The sequence below is a fragment of the Giraffa tippelskirchi genome, chromosome 11 (assembly GCF_054371585.1).
Source record: "Giraffa tippelskirchi isolate mGirTip1 chromosome 11, T2T-mGirTip1v1.2.pri, whole genome shotgun sequence".
Classification (NCBI taxonomy): Eukaryota; Metazoa; Chordata; class Mammalia; order Artiodactyla; family Giraffidae; genus Giraffa; species Giraffa tippelskirchi.
The window spans coordinates 20,825,351-20,843,537 of NC_137285.1; the positions used below are offsets into that span (position 1 = coordinate 20,825,351).

General features: G+C 58.8%; 1 protein-coding gene across 15 annotated transcripts in view; it reads right to left on the reverse strand.

The window, feature by feature from the left end:
• NCOR2 (nuclear receptor corepressor 2) overlaps positions 1–18,187 on the reverse strand; it is a 235,573-nt gene that overhangs the window by 21,067 nt on the left and 196,319 nt on the right. For 8 of the 15 annotated variants that reach the window (XM_081540417.1, XM_081540407.1, XM_081540410.1 and 5 more), the window contains 10 exons: positions 15,653–15,773; positions 14,314–14,482; positions 9,655–9,819; positions 8,404–8,543; positions 7,634–7,736; positions 7,325–7,429; positions 6,922–7,025; positions 3,683–3,833; positions 904–1,044; positions 449–535 (listed from right to left, as the gene is read on the reverse strand). In XM_081540417.1, the coding sequence (XP_081396543.1) occupies positions 449–535; positions 904–1,044; positions 3,683–3,833; positions 6,922–7,025; positions 7,325–7,429; positions 7,634–7,736; positions 8,404–8,543; positions 9,655–9,819; positions 14,314–14,482; positions 15,653–15,773 (1,286 nt within the window). Of the gene's footprint in view, positions 1–448; positions 536–903; positions 1,045–3,682; positions 3,834–6,921; positions 7,026–7,324; positions 7,430–7,633; positions 7,737–8,403; positions 8,544–9,654; positions 9,820–14,313; positions 14,486–15,652; positions 15,774–18,187 lie in introns of all 15 variants that reach the window. The other 7 variants (XM_081540412.1, XM_081540405.1, XM_081540414.1 and 4 more) reach the window with 1 other exon arrangement.

Below are 18,187 nucleotides of genomic sequence, written 5' to 3' on the forward strand. Positions count from 1 at the left end.
GAATGGAAGTATTAACTGAAGCACCTCACCAAGTCACTCACATTCAGTGGGATGATACAGATACAAAGCATGTTGAAAAATACCTGGCTTGCCACTGACCAGCCAGGAGAACGTGGGTGTCTTCCTTTCGGAGGCTGTTCCATAAGATGATGAACAGAGAGCACTTGGGGTACCACCCAGCACAGAGCACAGGAAATGCTCAGTAAATGACAGAGTGAAGGGTGATGGGTAGTAGTTTGCTTTCAATTTTTGTTTTCATGCCTTGCTCTGCCTTTCAACCTGCACCCGTACCTGTCATGTACATGTGTGTTACACGCCTTCCCTGGGTGTCCACGGCACTCTGCTATGCCTCCCCTCCCCTGCCCATCTTGACTGTTAACCAGAGGGCTTGTTGCAGCTACCATGAGAGTGCGGTGGCTGGGCACACCGGGAGCAGATGGCAGCGTACCTTGCGTGATGGAGCCTCGGATATGGTGCTGCTCTTTGAGGTGGTGGGGGCTGTGTCGCTCAGGTGGGATGGCGCGGCCCATGAGACCTAGAGGGGACGGGCGACAGCATCGTCTCACGGCTTCCTGACCCGGCCTTGGGCAGTGACAGGCCAGAGTCTACAGCCCCCACCTCCCTCCAGTGGGTCTCTCCAGCCACCCAGTCCCCGAGATGATGGTGGTGGTGGTGGCGACAGAGGACCCAGATGGCAAGAGGCCCGTTTTCTGGGCCCTGTGCTACCTCCAGATGGAGCCTCAGAAACACCCAGTCTCAGTTTTCCTATCTGTAAGTCGGGTTAACTATTCCCGCACTCCGTCCAGGGGGAGCTGATGCAACCCAGCAAGTGGGGAAGCCCCCGGGGCAGGTCCTATGACCCCCGCTCTGCCCCCAGAGTAGGGAGCTGGGCAGGGCACACACCTTCGATGCTGGCTGAGGAGATGGCCCGGCTGACGCGGCCCTCCATCATGTCGTAGGTGCGCTTGGGGGCGGCCGTCTCGTGGGGAGGGCCCGAGCTGCTCCTGCCGTCCTCCTTGGAGCACTGGGACACGGACATGCCACCTGGAAACCAGACCACGCTCGCGATGCAGGGCAGCCCCTGGGAGGCTGTGTGCACCGAGCCCAGGACCAGCAAACTGGCAGGGCCAGAAGGCAACAGCAGCTCAGACAGACTCCTGTCACGAGGGCCCGTCAGTCACATGGCTGAAGCCGGGCCTAGCTGAGCCTTCCCGCAGGAACCCCCAGCCGGCAGTCCAGCCCAGGGCCTGCTCTGCTGGTTGGTAGGTCTGTACCTTTGACTGTCTGTGGGCACGTGAGTCTGTGCACAAACGAGCACTTGTGGCAGCGGACATGTGACGTGAATGGGCGGAACCACATGCATGTGATCAAAGATGCTCACATGTTCACGGATGTGAACACACAGGGTTGGCACAACCATCCGTGTGTGTCAGTGTGGGTCTGTGTGTGTGTGTGCACATGTGTGACACTATGTGTGTGTGTGCCTGTCCACAGTGAACAAAGTGAGGCCAGGTGCAAAAAACTATGTGCATCTGTGTCCACATGGGGAGAGTGTGTGTCTGGTTGAAGGTGGGAGGGACAAGGAGGGTCCACAGCACAGGTGGCCTCATCAAGCCAGGCTGAGCCCAGAGGGCGGGCATGTCAGGCTGGGCACATGGGTGCCCGACAGGCCAAGGGTCTGAACAGCCAGGAGGGGGGCCCTGAGGAGGCCATGGTTCGGTCTTGCCCATTGGGCTGGGGGCTCCTGAGTCGGCCTCTCCTTCCAGGGGTGGCTGAGTCCACGGGTATCAGAAGCAAGTCCCTCACACCCCAGGCCGGCGGCCCCTTAGGATAAAGAGCGCCCTGGCTCTCATGGATTTCCATCACGACCCCGAGGGATCCTCAGAGCAGGAGCTCCTCCATGGGGTTACAAACTAGTGGCCGGCAGATAGACGGTACTGCCGCTCCTAATTTTTCTCAAAATTGACTGCTGATGTTTAAACACCAGGAGATGTCAGATAAAAACGGACAGATCAGAAGTCTGGCTGGCGAGTTCGCACTTGTTACAGGGCGACAATCAGCTGTCGGAGAACAGAGGCAGGGGCCCCTGTAGACACGGCCGTCACTCTCAGGGTTGCCGCAGTCTCCTCCCCGCCATCTACTGCCTGCCACTGGCATCACCAGTCCTCAGGCCCCAGGAAGCACGTTAGAAATGAAAAGACTTGACGGACACCCATTCTGTGGATGCAAAATCTAAGGCCTGTAGGGGCTCAAGAACTGATCTGGAGGCCTGAGCCGAGATGTCATCCAGGTCTCCCTGCTCACAACACCTCGACTGCCTCTCTGTCCGCCCTTCCCAGGGCCCCTGGCCATCTCCCAGGGCACTCAGCCGGGTACCGAGGTTGGCACAGAATGCAGCTGACAGCCTGTCCCCAAGGCTGTCTCCACCACTTGGCAGGAGAAAGAGGCAAGTGCCTGAGCCCCACGGTACCACCTCCGCTTCCCAGGACCTGGGGGGCCATGGGGGCTGGGGGCTGGGCCGGTGGAGGTGGGTAGTGAGGAAAAAGCACCTGCCCATTGGAGGAGAAGCAATTTGCGGCTCTACGGCTGCCAGCGGCTGAGAGGGGCGCCCATTAGCGGCTTTTATCTCTGCACCCCTGGGTGCCCGAGGCTGCCAGGAAACACATCTCAGCCCTTGATTCCCTTAATTCCTTCTAGGCAGGGCTCCCAGGTGGGGAAGCGGAACCCAGGGGAGGGTGAGTGGAGTGAGGAGCACTGAAGTGGGGGCCCCAGGGCGTAAGAGGGCAGCGCGTCACTGGTTACCACCCCTGCCTGCCACCCTCGTGCCGTCAATCAGAGAGTACAGCCTTTGCCAGGAGCGCTGGGCCAGAGGCCTAGGGGTGTGAGCTGGGGGCTTCTGGTCCCTCGGTCTGTTCTCCCACTCACAAGGCTAGCCATAAATCTGCTTCCTAAACTGTAAAGAACTAGGCAGAGGTGGGAGGCAGCTAAGGCTGATCTTCATGTGCTCTGACTTACATACCTACAGGGGCGGGGAGGTCACCACCTGTCTGATTGTGCTTCCTGGTGTCACCCCAGCCCTGCCTCGCGAGGAACCCACCTCAATGGGCCAAAGACTCTCCCCACCCCCGTCCCAGGGCTCCTGTTCTCTGAGGGGTACAGAAGAACCACTGGACACCATTGTACCTCAGCTCCCACATCTGTAAAATGGGAAGACAGTCCTTCATCTCGGCTCTCAACCACACATAGCTGATAGGAGGGCAACACACTCCCCCAGACTTGTTCTCTGAAGACACCTGGCTGCCCTTTAACCCCAACCATGTTTTCTGGAACCTTCTCTCTTGACCAGCTCCAGAAACACCAAAGTCTGGGGTCTGGTGAATAAGCTACAGTGGATACAGACAGGTTTAATGACAAGATTAACAAGGTGACTTCCTATTTGCACCTGGGGAGGGGGGGCTGTCCTGAGAGCCTTCTGAGGGGGCTTCGTCTGCTAGACCCCCAGCCCCTGGCATATGGGTGGCCCCCAGTAAACATCAAGTGACCAGATGAACAACCACCTCCAGGTCCCCACTAGTCCTCTACCTCGGGAGTCCTTGCCGGACATCAAAGAGCTCTGAATGGGCCAGCCTGGCCAGCCCCTGCCTGCCCACCAGCTCCTCACAGCCATGGCGCCATCACTCACCCTCGTAGGATAGCACGTGGCCTTTCTTGCCCTCGTAGATGACGTGGCCCTTGGGCAGCCCATCTTCCCGGCTGCGGTCCAGGCGGCTCGGGCTGTCCTCGCCAATGATCCTGGTGATGGTTCCCTTGTACAGGACATCGGCCGGCGTGCCCTGGGGGTGCAGAGGGGGTGAGCACCTGCAGGCTCTGGCCAGGGACCCCCCCCCCACTCGCCAGAAATGACCAAGACGTGTGCCTTCCAAATCCACACAGGCACACATGTGTATATCACTGCATATGTGTTCATACACATGCGGCTTCAAAAGGGAAGGCAGAGGGAATTCCCTGGTGGTCCAGTGGTTAGGACTCCATGCTTTCACTGCCGGCACCCAGGTTCAATTCCTGGTCGAGGAACTAAGATCCCGCAAGCTGCCGTGTGGCCAAGGGAAAAAAGAAAAAATGGGGGAGGCAGAGCCCTCCAGAACACAACCACACGGAACAAACATCAGTGATATTAATAATAAGTTCTGAACCCTGTACAGGTATCGACTCACTTAATCCTGGCAACAGCCCTGAATCAGGTACTACTGTGCCTACTTCAGATGAGGAAACCAAGGCACCAAGACACCAGGTAGCTTCGCCCAGGGTCACCCAGCTAAACGAGGGCAGGCTGGGAACCCAGGCAGTCTGGCCCCGGGTCTGTGCTTCTACCTGTACTATGTGAACTGTACTTTCTCAGAGCCTGGATGCTGGGATGTCAGTCCACGTGCCTATGACCACGTGTCTCACCCCAAACGAGAATGGGGACTCACATCAAGGCAGGACACCAGAAATCTGAGCTCTGACCCAGGGTTTCTCAACCTCGGCACTGTGACCTGTGGGGCCAGATGCTTCTTTGTGGTGGGGGCCACACTGGGCACTGCAGGACACTTAGCAGCACCCCCTACCCCTGCACCCTGGGCTCTACCCACTAGATGCCATTTGATCCCCTCAAACTGCCCCTCCAGATATGACAGTCAAAGACGTCCCCAGACATTGCCCAGTGTCCCCTGAAGGATAAAATTGCTCCCGTCAGGAACTACGGCCTTAGAGGGAGTGCGCTTCCTATTGAGGGGTGTATTCAGGCAGACAGAAGATAGCCCCATGGGGTAGCATCCTGCTTTGGGTGACTTCCAAGAACATGAGTGTGGGGGTCAGAATATGAATCTGGAGTCAGACTGCTGGAAGGCAAACAGCAGCTTTACCAACGAGTTGCTGTGTGGCCTTTCTCAAGTCACTTTGCCTCTCTGAGCCTCAGTCTGTACATCTGCAAAACAGACACAATCTCTGTCTATGATTCTCGAAGGCCCTTGGCACAGACAAGCTGTCCCCAGATCAAGACATCTCTCTTCTCTTTCTATGAATCCAAGAGCCGATTCAAAGATGTGAGTTTGACCGTGTGCCAAGCCCGGGACTGGTGCCCTTCGAGTCTCCCCATGCGAGCGTCTCTGCCAAGAAACATTCTTCTGTAGGGTAAGGGCAACAACTGGCACCCCCTGGGCTTTTATCCCAAATCCTGGTCTTCAAGGAGGTGAAAAACAAAATGCCCTAACTCCAGACAGGTCTCCCCAGATGTCTCAAAGCAGACACCCTAGATAGGATCTCCTGGTTACACTTCAGAAGACTTGTGCACAAACAGCATAGAATAAATGGGCTTCAGTTTGGGTGACGGTCCAGGGGTGGGCAGTCACCTCACTCCTCAAAACAGCACAGGGCAGAGAAGCCAACTGCATGCCATCAGGAAACGCCTCTCCAGGGGCAGCTGACATAAGCGCACCCATTATAAGTCTATGTGTGTACGAGTTTGTGTGTGTGTGTGTGTTTGTGTACATGTGAGTCTGTGTGTTTGTGTTCCCTGCACTGATTTCATCAGCACCTGGTCAAGAGGCTATGGGAAAGTCTGACCCTCACACATTTGGCAGCTGCCACCCTCTGCCAACAACCATCACAGGGGTGTGAATGACCGACATGGCTCGGGTCAGGGCCACCTGGAAAGCAGAGGCCGATGGATGCCCAGGCACTTCAGATGTCGACCTTTAATTCCAAACCACTCTATGAGAATGACTCAGCAGGACTTCCCTGGCTGTCCGGTGGTTAAGACTCTGCACTTCAAACGCAGGGGGTGCAGGTTCAATCACTGGTTGGGGAGTTAAGATCCCACATACCCCCCCAAAAAAAGATTTAAGAATCCCTACTCTATATGAGTACTGATACTGAAGCTCCAATACTTTGGCTACCTGATGCAAAAAGCCGACTCATTGAAAAAGACTCTGATGCTGGGAAAGATTCAAGGCAAAAGGAGAAGAGGGTGACAGAGGATGAGATGGTTAAATGGAATCACTGATTCAATGAACATGAACTTGGGCAAACTCTGGGAGATAGTGAGGGACACGGAGGCCTGGTGTGTGCGTGCTACAGTCCATGGGGTTGCAAAAAGTCAGACACAACCGAACGACTCAACAGTAACAACTCAGTATGAGAATGACTCAGCGAGAGACATTTTTACCAAAGGGGTTTCAAAACTAAGTCAGGGGGCATCGGTCCCCTGCCTGGGTGAGTGTGTGGCAGGGTTGCGACTTGAGTGTCTGTGGCCTGCCTTTGGCCCTAGGTACCTGGCAGCTGCCTTCATAAGCTGGTGATTTCAAAACTGACAGGTCTTAGAGAAACATGAAGTGTGAGGGGCCCCCCTCCATGGTGTGATCTGAGGCCTCTAGGGTGCAAAGACACCTCACTGTCAGAGCCTGCGGCCTGAAGTTTCATCATTAAGACACATATGGGAGGGGCTGCTCTTCCCCGGGCCCAGAATGCTGTTCCCTGAGGTTCCTGCAGGGCTCACACCTCTGAGAGGTCTCCCCCAGCTCCCCTGTCTATGTAGCCTCGGCAGCATTGGATGTGTTTGACTCAGAGTCTGAAATCACTGCTCAGTTTTCACCTGTCTGCCTCCCTCCGCTACCCTGACAGCTCCTCGGGGGGCATCGAGGTTTTTGCTCAGCACCTTAAATGCCTGGCTCCCAGGAGAGAAGATGAACGCTCACAGAATAAGTGGGTACCCCCAAGAAGCCACCCCATCCACTGGGGCGGGGGCCGTGCAGGGATGCCAGGGGGGAATGGGTGGGCTACCCACTGCTTGGTCTATAATCAGGGCCACGTCCAGAATGCCGCCTGCGAGTCCCACCCTGGACCCACACCCTGGACCCGCATGCTGTGGCCCTGGACACCTACGTGGGTGATGGAGCCGCGGTACGTGATGGGGCTCTCGGAGGGGACCCGCGTGCTGGGGGTGCCCTTGGTGATGCTTCCGCCTGGAACCGAGCCCAGAGACGTCCCTGGAAGACACAAGATACAGGGCTTAAGAGCCGGGCCCAGAGCCACCCCGACTCTGCTCCTGGTGACCTGCAAGTCCCACCCCTTCCAGTCGCAGTGTCTCCATGCAGAGTCCCCCTGCCCCTGAATGGAGAGATAGACACTTGGGAAGAGAGGCTGCCAGACCCTCTGGGAGCTGACATTTCACAGTGGGTTTTGGATAAGGGGTCCCATTCCTGCCTCGACCCTCCCTGGGATGGAGGGGCAACCTCAGGGATGAGGGCAAGACACCGGGCCTCATGCCCAGCTCCCATGCTCTCACCTCTCAGGACGGACGTCTCCTGGGCTGTAGGTACCCCCAGGCTCTCAGGGGGTCCGGCCTGGCCCCGTGGGGACAGCTGCTCCTGCTTCACTCCGCTGAACGGTGCTGGGGATGGGTGAGAGCGGTGAGCCGAGCCACAGGGCAGGGATTCGGAGGCATGCCTCCCCTCTCCACCATACCCAGGGGCTGGGGGTCCTCCCCCCATGCTCAGGCCAGAGTCCCAAAGGCCAAATTGCCCTCCCTCACCCCCTGACACAAAGGGTGGGAGACTAGCCCCGGCCATCAAGGTTAGGAGCCCTGGATCCTTACCCAGCTTCTTGGGGTCCATGGCCAGGGGCAGCCCCATGGCGATGGGGCCCACGGGGGCCTTGGCGTGCTCGGAGTACGGGACATGGAGCTGCACTGACATTCCCTGTGAGGGCAGAGGTCATGGGTCCCAGAGGCTTCAACCAGGGCTTCCTGACACCCGCTTTCACGAGAGCCCAAGAGGAAGGGAACCTTGGGACTACACACGTCAGAGAGGCCTGGGGCTCAAGTCCCAGCCCCGCTGCCCCTCTGAGCAACTGTGGACAAGTCACTGCCTCTCCTGAGCCTCAGGGCCCTCACCTGTGTGGTGGCCATCATGACCTGGTTTAAAGGAAATGGTGCCCACGAGCATCTGGGCAAAGCGGAAGCCTTGCCCCTGCCCTGCAACACAAGGCGGCAGGTCAGGGAGACGAAGGGGCAGGGAGACCAAGGCTTTGCACGTGCTGGTGCTGGGTAGTGAGTGTGTTCTTCCGTTTCACAGGGAGGCGCAGAGAGGTCAAGTAACTTGCCGAAGGCCGCACAGTCTGGATGCAGTGCCCCTGCTCTTGAATGCCCCATGGGGTGACCTCCCAAGGTCCTGAGGCCTGGGGCAGACTGCAGCCAGCTGGGACCCAGCCACTTGGGTGCCTGGCCCCCACCCAGACACCGTCGGTCCCAGTGACCCCTCCCCCAACTTTACAGATGGAAAGGCCAAACCCCTGAAAGAGGAAGGGGCTATTCTCTGGGCACCAGCTGGCACGGGTGTTTCTGGGGGGCTGGCCCTCCCACCTCACCTGGGAGATGGCCCCCATTTGCCTCTCGAGGACGCTGGGGTGCTTGGTGGAGGAGATGAGGGGTGGCGGGTTGGAGATGGTGGGTGGTCGTGGCAGGACGGGCCGGGCGCTGTCGTGGAGGCCCAGGGGCAGCGGGTGACCTGCAGGGCACATGTCTGTTCTTCATGGGGCTCTGGAGCAGTCAGAGACACAGCCCCCGGGGCCACTCCCCACGCTGTCCCTGTCCTGTCCAGGGGCACATGCCCCTCTACTGCTCCTCTCCCACCTCTGCCCTGAGGAGCTGTCTACATCCTTGGTTCAGACATCACTACTTCCACCCACCCCACCTCCCTCCATCCACCCCACCTCTGGGTCCTGGACCAGGTCCCTCCACTCTCCCTAGATTCCTTAACTGGTCTCCCCATCCCTCCTTTACCCTCCAATAGTTCATTCCCCTCACAGGAACCAAAAGGATCTTTTCAAAGTCTACTGGTTCTCCTGCTCCCCCCACCTCCCCTGCTGTGAACCTTCTATGGCTCCCCACTGCCTTCAGGTAAGATCTCAGCCTGTGATACAGCTTTCAGGCTCACCTGACCTGATGTGTGTGGTCTCCCCAGGCTCACTGGGGACCGCGCTTCCACCATGGCAGCCTGATTCAGTGTCTCAAGCTTCGCCTGCTCTTTCCTGCCTCCAGACCTTTGCACATGCTGTTCCCACTGCCTGGCATACCCTTCCCTGTTTTTTTGGCTCTTTTGGCTCACTCATCCTGCAGGATCAGCTCTGCTGAGGATGACCTTTGCTAATTAAAGTCCTTATCCACCTCGAGCTGTGCCCCTTTGATGGCCGGTAGGGCCCAGCAGGACTGGGAACCTCAAGAAAGATCTAAATCCAGCCTGACTATATTTGTAAGCCAAAGCTGTCTCCTCTCCTCCTTACACCTTTCGCTCAACCTGCTCATTCTCCAGCTCTAAGTCACTGGTGGAAGTTGCCACTCCCACTCCAAACTTGCCTCTCTCATCATCAGCTCAAGCACCTCCTACAGCTTCCTAGTACCAGTGCTTCTGTTGTCATCCTGGAGATTCCTCAAATCTCAACAGAGCCCCCTTTCCCTTCACTGACCACACCATCCCTCCCGTCAGGACCTGTCAGGTTCTAAGATCCTTCTGCACGCAGTTCCAAGCAGTGCCCAGTGATTGGTGGGTGATTGGTGGTACCCAGTGATTGCCCACTGGCTGACTCATGGAGGAGGCCAGGCTGGGGTGAACTACTCACCAGGTGGGGCGTAGGAGAAGGTCAGGGGGTCAGGGGCATGCGGAGAGGCCTTGATCACCTCGCGAGGGGGCACGGGGAAGGGCAGGCCTGACGTCCAGCACGAGGGGTCCGCGGGCAGCTTCTGGCCCTCAGCCGCAAAGGCCGGGAAGAACACAGGCTTCTCTGCTGAGGGGTGAGGCAGGGCAGGCAGTCAGCCACGCTCTGCCAGCCCTCAGGCCCCCTCCCCTTGCCTGCAGCACCGGCCTCAGCCAGAGGAGGGTCCCGGCCAACAGTGATGGGGAGGAGGGGTGCTCCTAGGGTGGAGCTCCCCCAAGTCTGCAGACCAGGCACCACTCTGACTCTGCTAATGTCCTGCCGAGCACTAGTGTACCCTGGGAGTGGGCTGGGGGGCTCTCAGCGACCCTTGATTTCAGCCCGGGAAAGGCACAGGCACTCACCTGGCCCCAGGTGAGCAAGGGGCCTGGACAAACCTCCCAACCAGGGGACAGAGGTGGCGGCAAGGGGCCCGCCCACCACCTGATTTTGCATGTACACTTGTACAGAACGTGGTCACGTCTACTCGCTTATTTATCATCTACGGCAGAGCTGAGGAGTTGCGACAGAGACTGTCTGGCCCGCAAAGCCTGAAATATTTACTATCTGGCCCCTTCCGGAAGAGGCTTGCTGATCTCTTCAGATGATGAAGGTGGTCGGGACAGTTTGCCGAGACCCGTGTACGTGTGCTCTGGCGGGTGCGGCTGGGAGCCACATGCTTGGGATGACAGCACGCACACGTCAGCCTATATACTAGCACATTCCACATCCGGGCACTGGGCTGGGTGTTTCGAAAGCACGAACTCAACGAGCCTCCTCGCAGACTTGGGAGGAAGAGAGCACCCAGGCCCGGCGTTGTGGAATGGGAGCTGAGTATGGACACACTGACGGACTTGGAATGGGACACACTGACGGACTTGGAATGGGAGCTGAGTACGGACACACTGACGGACTTATCTAGGGTTGCCAGCAAACATTTGGCCAAGTCAGGGTTTGACCCCTTGACCTCACGGCCGCTGCAGCAGCAGATAACAGAACAGCCCTCCCACGGGGGTTCCAACTAAGGGCACTGTATGGACTGACTTCTTTATCCTCCTAACACCCTTCAGGGAACTGATGAGGATTATCCCCATTTTGCAGATAGGAACACAGAGACTTGGAGAGGCGAAGCCACCAGGTCAAAAGCTCACAGCCAGAGAGCAGGAGCCTTGAGCCCAGGCAGATGGGCTGCAGGCTGTGACCTTAACCTTCGCAACATACACTGAGCACCAGAAGAGGAGCAACGATTGACCCTGGATTCTCAGGCCTGAGGACTGCCTGCAGACACGGCCAAAGGCCAGGCCATCTTCACGGTGTCCTTCTGCGGCCTCTCGCTGCTGAAATCTGCCCTAAGCACTGAACCTCTCCCTTGAGACTTGATGTCACGCTGGAGGACCCATGGGAGCTGGGGGGTAACCAGCTGCTAACAACTTGGGAACGCCGGGCCTGGGATGGGAACACCAGGCAGGTGTCCTCCCTGGGGCCACTTCCACATGATGAAGGGAGGAGGTTCTGAAGACCCAGCCGGGCGAGCAGGAGCGTGTTGGCAGCGATGAGAGGTGCCCGCTGTGGGCCCAGCAGGTGGGGTGGAGGCTGTGCGTGCTGTACACCCTCCATGTCTCTCCTGGGAGAGACAGAGCTCCTCCTGGACCTATGTGCCTGCTGGCAGGGGTAGCCAGCAGGAGGGGGGTCACACGTGTGGGCAGTAACCCAGGTAGGGGTTCTCACACTCAATCTCCTTTAATGGAGCACCTATCTAGGGCCTGCACCAGGCCCAGAAAAATCCCCAAATGCCCCAGAAGGGGCTCATCCAGCAACCCGACCCTGTGCGCACCCGGGCTGCTCTCTCCAGCTCAGCCCCGGCTGCGGTGGGAGGGGGCGGGAGGCCTCCGGTGCTGGAAGGGAAACTTGGGCCCCGGCCAGTCTGGGCGGGCGGCCGAGAGCCTGGAGAGACAACCTGTTCCTCCAGCTGGGCCCAGGGAGCCCGAGGGGTGGGCAGAGCCAGGGGGCAGGGGAGGCAGGAGAGACCAGAGAGAGGTTGCACTGGGTGTCAAGTTCACGCATGTGCCTAAGGGTGCTAGCTGCAGGGCAGGCTGCCGTACCCGATGCCAGGTGTACCATCTCTGGTGCTGCTGAGCGATTCCAGGAAATGGCGCGGCCCTCTGCCGTGCCAACGGGCCAAACGCCAGACTCAGAAACTAGGGGGTTGGTGGCTCACCTTCTCCAGGGACAGGGCCTGTGACCCGTCCCAGCAGGCTCTGCCTGGTCCTGTGCGGTGTCCAGCCACCCAAGCGCAGCCTGACCTGGCTCAGATCTGGCGCTGGCCAAGGCTGTGTGGGCTCCTGATGTTGCCATGTGGCTACCCCGCCCTGGGCTAGTGCCCTGGCCCCTGAATGTCCTTCCAGACCAGACCCCACGTCTCACACTATACTTTCGCCCAGCAAACCGCACCCCCACCATGGGGAGTCCCGGGCCCAGCGTGGGTGACTGGCAGGGTCCCAGGAGGCAGCTGACACCCTGCTTTCAACCCCACACTCGGGTTCATCAGCGGGTCCCACTGGCTTTGCCTCTGAAACAAAATCCCAAGCCCCGCCCCCCCCACTTCCTTCCATCTCCATGGTCACCCATATAGTCCAGACTGCCACCACTGCTGGCCAGGAACAGCACTGTGCCCTCCTTCATCTGCCCACAACTCCCTGTAGCCCTTTCTTCCCAACAATGGTCAGAGAAAAAGAGATCTTTTCAAAACAAATCAGATTCCCTGACCTCTCCTCAGTCCCCAACACACATACACCCTGAAAGTTCCTCTTGCAAAGGCTTTTTTTCCCTGCACCCGAGACCAAACGTCCATAGCGCCACAGCCTACAAGGCCCTACACAATCTGGCTCCCATCCCCCATCCTACCCTCCCCTCTTGCAAAGGCTTTTTTTTCCTGCACCCGAGACCAAACGTCCATAGCGCCACAGCCTACAAGGCCCTACACAATCTGGCTCCCATCCCCCATCCTACCCTCCCCTCTCCCCAGCCACCGCAACCTCTTGGCAGCTCCGCCGACACACCAAGCTTGTTCCTACCCCAGGGCCTTTGCACATGCTGTTCCCTGTGCCTGGAAGGCCCTTCCCCCAGATCTTCCCACCACTGCCTTCTCCTGGTCTCGGAGACCCCTTCCCTGAGCCCCTCGTCACTCACCCCGTTATGTCCCGTTTGTTCCGTGAACTACTCTGAGGTCATCTTGCTTCCTTACGTGTTCCCTTGCTTAACATACTCTCCTTCACAAAAAGGGCAGCTGCCCAGAGCAGGAAGTCCATCCTGCTCACTGCCAGACCCCCACTACCCAGGGGTAGTGCTTGGCAATGGTGGGTGTTCAACACATGTCCTGATCCCCTGGCAACACACTGGATGGATGCATGCCTGTTCGTGTGGGTGGCATCTGAGACTTCCTGTGGCAGGTGAAGGTAGCCGCAGGGAGACAGGTGGGGAGTGGGCCGATTAGCCAGGGAGTGTCTGGCAGACCCCTGTCACTTGTGACATGTGGAGCTGGCCTCCTTTAGGGACAGCCTTGCTTTCATCCTCAGACACACAGCACCGCCCTCAGGGAGGCCCATGGCTGAGGGCCAGCCTGACTTTCTAGAGAAGGCAAGATGCCGTACCAGAAGTTGCTCGAGGTGATGGCGCGGATGGCCCTGGCCGCCCAAGTCTGTCACTGGCTGTGTTGGACAGGAAGGGTGGCCTGGGGTCCTGCTGCCCTCAGACCCCTAGAGCAGCCTTCAGGAGCCTGGGCTAGCATAGCATGGGGGGAGTTTCTGTGGGGAGGGGGTCAGCCACCAGTGCCTGTGTTGTGACAGGCTGATCTGGGATAGGTGTCCCTTAGGGACACAGGCTTGAGACTTCTTGGGGCCGGTGGGGAGTGGGGCAGAGATAGAAGATCCAGAGAACAAGAAACCAGACCCCACCTGTCTCCTGACCTTGAACTTCGCGTGGTGACAGTAAAGCACGCCCCGGGCAGTTGCTGCAACACAGCTGCTAGGGGAATCACTCACTGGCTCCCCAGTGAACCCAGTGACCTCGGCCTGGAATAAGGTCAGGGTGAGAGCTGGAGAGGGCAGTGCTTCCTGCCCAGGCCCAGAGTTGTTGCCAGCTGGCGCTGAGCCTCATGGTTCCAGAAGCTCACGTGTGGACTGAATCACATGGAACCAGAAACAGCCACAGACGTGTTTTCGTATATGCACAAAGCTTGTGGAAATTTTGAGAAGTTGCCAATGTTGAGAAACTCTAAGATTTCACATGAAAAGATGGGTTTCTAGCTTCTCTGAAAGAACAACCCACACCTCCAGGCCTGAACTGCCACATGGTGACTCTTGGCTGAGGCCAACGTGAGCCTTCTTCAGAAAGAGCATGAGCTCTCCAATTTGCTGCAGTCCCCACCACCCCCTACTGCCTCACTCCCACGTTTCACTCATTAACTTGGCTTGTCCTGCCACCACAGCCACGGAGTTGGAAACAGCTGCTCGGCATACACAAAAGGCCCCTTATGCCCTCCCATCAGCCCCCTCTCCCTCTGACTCCCTCAGCTGCTGACACACTTACCCTCTTTCTCGGCAGGAGGCACAGGACTCCTGCTTTTGCCTCTAGGGCTGCTGCTGGGCGGCTGGGGGGTGTCACTCTCTGGCTGCAGGTGCTGTGATGGTGGGGGGGCAGGGGGAGCTGGCTTAGGGGGAGCTGCTTCCTCCCGGGGCGGCTCGTGGACTTTGGTGACCTGCTGGGGGAAAGCCAGGAGGAGAGAGCGTCGTTACAGGCTGTCTGCAGGTCCCAGAGATCAGGGAAAGCCTTCCAGGCCCCTGCGTGTGACCAGCCTCGAAGCTGAGGCCCAGGAGAGGTAGCAACACGCCCAAGGGCACACGGCTTGAGGGCCAGGAGGGTATGGCTTTGCGCAAAGTGTAGGGGGTATGCCCACCCATCCCAGGTGCCTGGCTGTGGATGGGGAGCCCTCGTTACCCTCCCCCTAGCCCCTTCTCCCTTCCCCAAATTTCTTGGCGTCTCAGAGAGATCGAGGCTGACAAATGGGACAGTGCCCAGCTGTGGGGAACAGGGAGCACAGCCTGGCACTCCTTGTGCCCCTCACCCAAAAAGCCCTGGTCAGCTCGGAGTCTTTGAGCCCACAGCGCTCAGGTGCATTGGAAGGCCAGGCTCACGTCCTGGGAGAGGGACAGCTTTGGCAATGACTATGTGAGTGTGCTAAGTCGCTTCAGTCGTGTCCAACTTTTGGCCACCCTATGGACTGTAGCCCGCCAGGCTCCTCTCTCCGTGGAATTTCCCAGGCAAGAATACTGGAGTGGGTTGCCATTTCCTCCTCCGGGGGATCTTCCCAACCAGGGATGGAACCCGCATCTCTTATGTCTCCTGCATTGGCAGGCGGGTTCTTTACCACTAGCACCACCAGTGACTGAGCCATTACAATCAGGGACACCTCTGAGGGTCCTCCTGCTTGGCCTGGAGAATCTTCTGGACAACCCCCCAACCCCTGCAGAGGGTCTCAAGTTAACTCGTGGGGCCCTGCCCTCCTTTCTGAGGTGCTGTGACAGTGGGGGGCTTCCTGCCTGGTCTGGGGGGCTCTGGAGAACTCTCGGCAGGCGGGGGTGGCCGTGGTGAGAGCTGCCAGGCTGGGAAGCCAGAGGGAGGAAACCTGAAGGCTGGGTATTCTGGGGGCCCCCCAGCTCCCCTACCATTCCTGCCTCTCTCCATGGAGATTTCTACAGGAAACAGGAGGCGATGGAAAGAGGGGGACTGCAGGTGCCGGGCCTCCACCTCCCTGGCCTGTGATCAGCCTGATTTATTGTCTCCCCAACAGGAAGTGAAGGTCATGGGGGCTCTGGGGGTCCTGGCTGGGTGGGGGTCCTGGGTCATGGGAGGTGGGCCCGGGACTCACAATTGGGGGGATGGCGGCTGCCCGCTGCTTCAGCTGCTTCAGGTCCAGCGGCTTCTGGGGCGAGGCGTTGGTCCTGGTGTCGCTGGTCGGGGTGAGGAGGCTGGGCCGCGGCGACAGGAGCCTGGTGCCGGGCAGGTCGGGGGAAGGGGGAGAACAATGTCAGGCCCACCGGCTCACAGCCTCTCCTGGCTCCTGTCTGGATGATGTGGCTGGTGGGGGGGCCACCAGAGGGAGGTGAACGTCCAGGGTCACGGGGCCGGGGCCGGGGAGACCTGGGGTCGGGGTGGGGGCTCCTCCCTCCTCTGCTCCACGCAGGTCCCGCAAGGGACCAAGACCCCTCCCACCCCAGCCCAGAGGATCAAACGCTCCCGAGATGGCCTGGGGCAAGGAAAGTCCCAGAGAAGCCCACATTCAGGGCCCGCACCACTCTGGGCCCTTGGGAAGCTGCTGGGAAACCCAAGAATCAACCTGATTAAGGCTTGGGAGGCTTAAGAGATTCAGGGAGATGACTCATCATCCAAGTATGAGAGGCTCAGGCCCCAGGGTAGGGGCCCGGGGTATGGTGCTGAGTGGACCCTGCTGACTGGAGATGAGGACTGGGGCGTCCTCCCACTCAACCAGAATGCGTGGCTAACCGAATCTCACCCGCATACCAGGCGGGCGCAGGCTCTGCGGGCGCAGGGTCAGCGTGTACACCGCCCACCCTGCAGCCATAAGTGGGGCTGTGGTGCTGAGCTGGGCCTGCAGGTGGCTTGTCCTCTAAAGCAAGGTCACGTCTGTCTGCTGCTGACATGCAGAACAGGGCAGCAACCTGCTAAGCGTGCAGAGAGTGTGTGTGTGTGTGTGTGTGTGTGTGCAGCAACCTGCTAAGCATGCAGAGAGTGTGTGTGTGTGTGTGTGTGTGTGTGTGTGTGTCTGTGTGTGTGTGTCTGTACACGGGTGCACGGAGGCAGGCAGGAAGGGCAGGGGGCTGAAACATGGTGGGATGCTAGGGCTGGGGTCACCCCAGGGTAGAGCTGCAGTGTTTTGGGTGCCTGGGGCAGAGGCTGCCCTGGGGCGTGGCTCCAGAGCTGTTCACCAGTGTCCCCTCCTTGAGAGGTCTTCAGGGATTTCCAGGACACAACAGCCCTGGCCCAGTGCCACACCACAAGCCCCGTCTGGTTCACCAGCTGGCACGAGGTCTTGAGGGCAGAAGCTCAGAGCCCCAGTCTCAGAGCCCCTCACCTTCACACTGGGGCTGCCAGATTCCTGCCCAGCTCTCGAGTCCCACCTGGGACCACCACTCACTGAATACACAGCGGGCCTGGGGGCCACGCTGGGGGTGGACGGTGGAGACCCGGAATCTGTTGTCTGCCTGCAAGGCGCCAGAGCCAGCTGGGGGAATCAAACAGTGTGCACGCACAAAGGCACTGGCCGTGGGCTGGATTCAGCCAGGAGGGAGAATCCCAAGACAGGTCAGCAAAGCCTGAGGGTCCTGTGGGCACAGCCCCTAGTGTGCGCCGTGACCATCCTGGCTGACACCATGTGCAGACCGTCGGCACAGCCCCTGCCTTCCAGGTAAGATCCATGACAGCCGGGGTGCAGCTCACACCACCCAGAGCTGGCTGCCGGATGCCAAGAGTGGATCATGTGCCTTCCCGCCAGCGGTGCAGGACAGACGCGTGACGTGCAGCCGATGGGCACCCCGCTGTCTGTAGTGATGGGCCCGCAGCCCGTGACAAGCCAGTCCCTTGTGTGCTGACCCCCTGCCCACATCTGCCACACGCTCAGCTGAGCAGAGACTGTCTCGGCGACACCCCCTGGGGCTGCCCACGGCATGCAAGTGGCGCCAGGCTCCGAGGTCGAACTGACTTCATGCTCAGCTGGGCTTCACAGTCCTCCTGACCGGCTCACCCCGCCGCCGTCCTTCCCTCTCTCGACCTCTCCAGATCCTGCTCAGGCTCCCAGGACCACTGGAGGCCTCTCCTCAGCTGGCTGCCCATCTTCACTCCCCCGGAGACCCAAGCCCAGCCTCGTCTCGCCCGCTACCCTTGGGCCAAAGCACCCTGACCAGGTCCAAGAACCGATGCTCTCACTTTTCCTGTACTCCTCAAGGCCAGCTTCAAATGTCACCGACCCAGCATCGCTCCCCTCCTCTTGCAACTAATTATCACTGTCCGCTTAAACCAACTTGTATTTGTAAACTTAAGAGTGAATACAACGCAGCCCTTCTGGAAAATGCTCTGGCATTTCCTCAGGAAGCGCATTAGAGTCACTGTAGGGCCCAGCATTTGCACTGCTGGGTGTACACTTGTGAGAATAGACACACACACACACACACCCACACACCAACCATTCACAAAAGATCATAGCAGCCACGATCTGCAAAAGCCAAAAGGTGGAAGTAACCCCCACATCCCAAACCAGGTGAAATGGATAAGCAAAATGTGGTATGTCCATACAGTGGAATATTACTTAGCCAAAAAGAAGGATTCCAGGCTACAACTTGGATGAACCTCAGAAACGTGATGCTGAGTGCAAGAAGCCAGTTGCAAA